Source organism: Rhinopithecus bieti, unplaced genomic scaffold, assembly GCF_001698545.2.
Source record: "Rhinopithecus bieti isolate Rb0 unplaced genomic scaffold, ASM169854v2 scaffold_13747, whole genome shotgun sequence".
In the NCBI taxonomy this organism is placed as follows: domain Eukaryota; kingdom Metazoa; phylum Chordata; class Mammalia; order Primates; family Cercopithecidae; genus Rhinopithecus; species Rhinopithecus bieti.
Genome location: NW_016807729.1, coordinates 596,927 through 603,860, shown reverse-complemented (window position 1 = coordinate 603,860; position 6,934 = coordinate 596,927). Strand labels below are relative to the sequence as shown.

The 6,934-nt window shown below is 48.7% G+C and overlaps 1 protein-coding gene across 4 annotated transcripts in view; it reads right to left on the bottom strand.

The window, feature by feature from the left end:
* The window catches only part of ZC3H12D (zinc finger CCCH-type containing 12D), a 41,838-nt gene that overhangs the window by 11,475 nt on the left and 23,429 nt on the right, over positions 1-6,934 (bottom strand). For all 4 annotated transcript variants that reach the window (XM_017883662.1, XM_017883663.1, XM_017883665.1 and 1 more), the window contains exon 4: positions 1,029-1,168. In XM_017883662.1, the coding sequence (XP_017739151.1) occupies positions 1,029-1,168 (140 nt within the window). The remainder of the gene's footprint in view (positions 1-1,028; positions 1,169-6,934) is intronic.

The window sequence follows — 6,934 nt, the reverse complement described above, 5'->3', positions numbered from 1 at the left end:
AAAGAAAGAGGTAGGGAGGGAGGGAGGGAGGGAGGAGGGAAGGAAGGAAGGAACCAGCTGGGTGTGGTGATGGGCACCTATAGTCCCAGCTACTGAAAAGGCTAAGGTAGGAGGATCTCCTGACCCAGGGGAGAGCAAGTCTGCAATGAGCCATAATGAGACTCCATCTCAAAACTAAATAAATAAATAATAAAACCGCAGTATTCTAATATTTGTAGCTTAAAATATTCCTAGCTGATTGAAGAATTAAAAATGAAGAGCCTGAGTGAGGTGACTCTTGCCTGTAATCCCAGCACTTTGGGATTTTGAGGAGGGCAGATCACGAAGTCAAGAGATTGAGAAAATCCTGGCCAACATGGTGAAACCCTATCTCTACTAAAAATATAAAAATTAGTTGGGTGTGGTGGCACATGCCTGTAATCCCAGCTACTCAGAAGGCTGAGGCAGGAGAATCACTTGAACCCAGGAGGAGGAGGTTGCAGTGAGCCAAGATCGTGCCACTGTACTCCAGTTTGGCGACAGGGCAAGATTCGGTCTCAAAAAATAAGAAGAAGAATTCCCTGGGTCTCAGTTTTCTTCTTCTTTTTAAATAAAGAGATTAGATGAGGCATTCAGTAAATAAATATTACCTGACCAAATAAATGTCTCTTTCAAATGCTATAAACTATTAGGAGTGGAATACAGATCCAGTGTCTCTTCAGGTATTAAAAGGTGTCAGGCACAATTATTTTGATAACTTAACACACCAAAAGAGTAACTTGTTCATTCATCTACTCAACAACTGCTTAATGAACATCTAATTTTGAACTACTTATTGAATACCAGGTGTTAAGGCTAGGTGCTAGGTACTAGGTGCTGGGGCTATGGCATTGAACAGTCATAATCAGTGCCTTCATGGAGCTTATAGCACAGTGAGGAAGACAAACATCATTAAACAAACAACTAAGTAGATTTTTGACTATTGATGTTAGAAGTGCACCAAGGAAACTTGTCTAGTACCTCTTGGGCATACATCTGCTCCAGCATACCTCTGATAGGGGTGTCAGCTCTTGGTGGGTCCTTCCTCCAGGATGGAACAAAAACTTTGATGTAGGTGTGTCCTCTGTCCCTGAACCAGTCCACAGCCAGCTTGATTCCCCGGCAAGAGAAGGTTTCTTTATTTCCATGGCTACAATGGGAAAACAAAGAAATCTGTAGAGACACTGCAAGTGTTCTTAAGAGTGATTCCCTGTGAATATTCTGGATCACAGTCTCATAATCAAGGGGGAACCAGGAAAATCTACATTTTAGGCCAGGAGCGGTGGCTGACACCTGCAATCCCAACACTTTGGGAGGCCGAGGCAGGCAGATCGTTTGAGGTCAGGAGTTTGAGAACAGCTTGGCCAAAATGGTGAAACCTCATCTCTACGAAAAATACAAAAATTAACCAGGTGTAGTGGTGTGCACCTGCAGTCCCAGCTACTCTGGAGGCTGGGGCAGGAGAATCACTTGAACCTGAAAGGTGGAGGATTCAGTGAGCCGCAATCCCACCACAGCACTCCAGCCTGGGCAACAGAGGGAGACTTTGTCTCAACAATAACAACAACAACAACAACAACAACAAAACACACACATATACACTCACAGGAAAAATCTACATTTTAAAGATAGTTCATTCTTTCATTCACAAATAATATCCATTAACAAGAACCACATAGCGTGTGATAGGTATGTAGAGGGGTCTTGGGCTCTGTGACAGCTAATACTGAGTGTCAACTCGATTGGATTGAAGGATGCAAAGTATTGTTCCCGGGTGCGTCTGTGAGGGTGTTGCCAAAAGAGATTAACATTTGAGTCAGTGAACTGGGAGAGGCAGACCCACCCCCATTCTGGGTGGGCACCATCTAATCAGCTGCCAGCATGGCTAGAACAAAGCAGGCAGAAGAAAGTAGAATGAGCAGACTTGTTGAGTCTTCTGGCCTTCATTTTTCTCCCATGCTGGATGCTTCCTGCCCTCGACATCAGACTCCAAGTTCTTCAGCTTTTGGACTCTTGGACTTACACCAGTGGTCTGCCAGGGGCTCTTCAGCCTTCGGCCAGACTGAAGGCTGCACTGTCAGCTTCCCTACTTTTGAGGTTTTGGGACCTGGACTGGCTTCCTTGCTCCTCAGCTTGCAGATGGCCTGTTGTGGGACTTCACCTTGTGATCGTGTGAGTCAGTACTCCTTAATAAACTCCCCTTCGTATATACATCTAGCCTATTAGTTCTTCGCTCCAGAGAATCCTGACTAATACAGCTCCAAGGAGAATACATTCTGAGGACTAACAGACAAGACCCTCTCTCTAACTGAAGCTAAGAAAGAGCAACATAAAACAGATAGGAGTAGCCATCTACAGAATCACTCTCACCCTGAGAGATGGTCGTAAATGTGTTATTGGGTTTCCCAAGTCCAAGCAAGGAGGCCAGTGCCCCTCAAATTCCACAGAAGACTTCAGTGGAAGCAATAAAGAGAGAGTGTGAGATCAGGCAGGGCCTTGCAGACATTATGGAAGATTCCTTTCTTCCTCCTAAGAGGAATTAAAAAGCCACGGAAGGATTTTAAGATTTGAAGTAGATGATGTGATGTGATGTGATGTGATGTGATGTGATGTGATGTGGTGTGGTGTGGTGTGGTGTGGTGTGGTGTGGTGTGATGTGATGTGATGTGATGTGATGTGATGATTCAAAAAGCCCAATCTGAGGCCGGGGGCGGTGGCTCACACCTGTAATCCTAGAACTTTGTGAGGCTGAAGCGGGTGGATCATGAGGTCAGGAGATCGAGAACATCCTGGCTAACATGGTGAAACCCTGTCTCTACTAAAAATACAAAAAACTAGCCGGGCGTGGTGGCGGGCGCCTGTGGTCCCAGCTGCTCGGGAGGCTGAGGCAGGAGAATGGCATGAACCTGGGAGGCGGGCTTGCAGTGAGCCGAGATCCGGCCACTGCACTCCAGCCTGGGCGACAGAGTGAGACTCCATCTCAAAAAAAAAAAAAATTAGCCGGGCATGGTGGCGTGTGCCTGTAATCCCAGCTACTCAGGGGGCTGAGGCAGGAGAATTGCTTGAACCCGGGAGTCGGATGTTGTAGTGAACCGAGATTGTGCCACTGCACTCCAGCCTGGGCGACAAAGCAAAAATTGATGGTGACTTGGACTAAGCTGGTGATGGTGGATGAGGGAGAAGAGTAGGTGAACTTGAGAGATATTTATTTAGAAAGTCAAATCTCCAGAACTCAGTGACTGATTGGATATGGGAGTGATAGAGAAGAAGGCATCAAAGATGACTCAAGATCTCTGGCTTGTGTAACAGGATGGTGGGCTATCCACTGACACCAGAAATTCTGGAAGGGAACAGGGTTAGAGGGAAAGATCATGAGTTTTATTTTAGACACATATCAAGCTGTTAACATTTCCACTTAGAGGAAATGTTAAGTAAACAGCTATGGTGCAGAGGAGATGCCTGAGTGATTAAAGCTGTAGGCCATCTCTGTGTAAGCAATAGCTGAGGCCACAGCATGGACAGAATTTCCTACTCGCCTGGAGAGAAAGTGAGCGGCCTGGGCTGGACCTGGAGGAACTCTGCGACTTCACAACTGGTTATAGGTAGATGGGGGACAATATCACATGGGACTCAGGAGGGACGGATCTAAGAAGCAGGAAGAAAACCAGAGGGTGCGCATCAGGAAAGCGGAGGGAAAGGGGCCACCAAACACTGCTTCAAGTAACTGGTGAAACCTGAAGATGTCCCTCAGACTCAGTCAGTGGGGTCAGTGGGGTTTCGCTGGAGGGAGATAAGTGGATAGATTTGAGATATTGAGAAGGCAAAATCAATTGGACTTAGCCATGGATAAGACAGAGCCTGGCCTCAAATTAGATCACTCTGCCTCCTCTTCCACCTTCAGATCCCAGCTTCATCCTCACTTCCTCAGGAAAGCATCTGCTACTCCCTAGACTCCATCAGATCCATCTCACGAGCTCTCAATGCACCCTCCCGCTCCTTCCTGGCACTGGGGAACATTCGCACCCATCCAGGGGATGGCCGGGGTCTCCCTTCTTTAAACCATGAGCTCCTCTTGCTCACCACACAACTCTCAGTGCCCAGCATTGCGCCTAATAATTGTAATGACCCAATTTAAAAGCCGTTGAATAAACGAATGGCTGAGAAGAAACTCAGCTGAGAAACAACTAGAGGAGAAGCTGAAGCAAAGGGAAGAGCTGACCGGAAAGATCCAAACATAGGCATGACTGATATGGTCTAAGGATCAGAAAGACAGGAGTGGGGCTGGAGCACGAGGAATGAGCCCGGGCAACAGGTGTAAAGGGAGAGGCAAGGATAAGTTCTTAGAGAGCCAAGGACCACCACGCCACTCATGCCCTCTCCCAAGAAGCCTGGCAGTCAACCCATATGCAGACAAGGATGACATTTTGAATTCGCATTGCTGTGCTCTCTCTCGTATGTGACCTTTCCTGCTATTTTCTCAGGGGAGATTAGGATAGTCACAAGTTTATAAAAGAAAGGACACTCATGCCTGTAATCCTAGCACTTTGGGAGGCCAAGGTGGGCGGATCACCTGAGGTCAGGAGTTCAAGACGAGCCTGGCCAACATGGTGAAACCTCGTCTTTACTAAACATACAAAAATTAGCTGGATGTGGCAGCACACGCTTGTAATCCTAGCTACCGGAGAGGCTGAGGCTGGAGAATATCATGAGCCTGGGAGGCAGAGGTTGCAGTGAGCCGAAATCGGATCACTACACTCCAGCATGGGTGACAGTGCAAGATTCTGTCTCAAAAAAAAAAGATAAATATCCCTTTCACTATTGAGGCTGAACTCTGAGGCTTGTACAGTTAGGAGAAAATATCAACAGGGATGTCTGTGGTCAAAAGGAAGAGGAAGGCCGAGCGCAGTTGCTCACGCCTGTAATCCCAGCACTTTAGGAGGCCAAGGAGGCAGGATCACGAGGTCAGGAGATTGAGACCATCCTGGCTAACACGGTGAAACCTGTCTCTACTAAAAATACAAAAAAATTAGCTGGGTGTGATGGTATGCACATGTAGTCCCAGCTATTCGGGAGGCTGAGGCAGGAGAATCGCTTGAACCTGGGAGGCAGAGGTCGCAGTGAGCTGAGATCGCACCACTGCACTCCAGCCTGGGCAACAACGAGACTCCATCTGAAAAAGAAAAAAAAAAAGAAGAGGAAGCAGATCGCTGGTACCTTCCAGCCCAGCAGAATTTGAAAAAGAGGGAAGATGGAAGGAGGAGGAGGTCCTCACCCCGCACCCCCACCTCCAGCTCTACCCAGCCCAGCCATACAGGAGGGGGAGATGGAGAAACATCGAGACTGTGTGAACAAGAGGCTGAACCAAAGGCTGAACCTTTGTTTTTCAGCACAGCCCAGGCAGGTTGCAAGCCCCTCAGAGAAACCTGGTTTCTGTAGGGCTGCCTTGGAGGAACATGGCTGGAGAGGTGAGTCTGAAGCAACACCCCATCCCTCACGTGCCCCCAGGCCTAGTGGACTATCTGGGGATGGACAAGCTGGTGCCAGTGAGCAGACAGCACTTTAAGCCAGTATGGCTCCCAGAAGGCCACTTCCATGTTCCCTGTTTGGAGGCCAGCCCAGCCCAGCAGAACCAGTGAGGGTCCCAGACCCCTTTTCCAGCCAATACCAGGTCTCAAAGGCCCCAGAGGCCATCTGAGACAGGAGGGGGACCACAGAGCCTGAGTCGCCTAGGAGACAGAAGAAACGGAGGCCCCACCTGATATACACTGGCAAATGTAAGATGTACCCCCTCCCCACCTAAAAAAGAGGGGAAGAGATGGTGCCTGTCATAGAAAATGAGGTCCATTTTCTGTGTCCCTGAACCAGTAAAGTGAACAATTGATGACACCCTCCCCCACGTCACCCCTGAGACATATGCATCTCTTCAGTGTAGTCAAGTCCACCCTCAGTTAATTCTCAAGGGAAAATAGCACCACCACAATTATTTTAAAAGTTGTTTCTTGGCCAGGCGCAATGGCTCACACCTGTAATCCCAGCACTTTGGGAGGCTGAGGCGGGAGGATCACAAGGTCAGGAGTTCAAGACCAGCCTGACCAACATGGTGAAACCCCGTCTCTACTAAAAATACAAAAATTAGCCAGGCGTGGTGGCGCGTGCCTGTAATCCCAGTTACTCAGGAAGTTGCGGCAGGAAAATCGCTTGAACCCAGGAGGCAGAGGTTTCAGTGAGCCGAGATCAAGCCACTACACTCTAGCCTGGGTGACAGAGCGAGACTCCATGTCAAAAAAAAAAAAAAACTGTTTCTTACTTGCTGGTCTCTTTTCAGGGTCTCCTTACATATTTGCGTTTAACCATTCACAAGTCATCTCTGACACCTTTCGTGGGTGTAGGAGGCAGTGTTCAGTGGTGAGAGAGAGGAAGGGAACCTGGACCCTGGCAGAGCTGTCAGTCTCCCTGGGAGCCCACTCCCCAGCACACAGACAGGAATGCACACACGGAAGGCATCCACTCATCCGCGTGTTCCTTCACAGACTCAGCGCAATTCCTGAATAGCTACTACAAGGCTCTGCACTCGTGCTAAGAAGAGACATCGGCCGGGCGCGGTGGCTCAAGCCTGTAATCCCAGCACTTTGGGAGGCCGAGACGGGTGGATCACGAGGTCAGGAGATCGAGACCATCCTGGCTAACACGGTGAAACCCCGTCTCTACTAAAAAAAAAAAAATACAAAAAACTAGCCGGGCGAGGTGGCGGACACCTGTAGTCCCAGCTACTTTGGAGGCTGAGGCAGGAGAATGGCGTAAACCCGGGAGGCGGAGCTTGCAGTGAGCTGAGATCCGGCCACTGCACTCTAGCCTGGGCGACAGAGCAAGACTCCGTCTAAAAAAAAAAAGAAGAGACATCCCCCCTGCTGCTTGA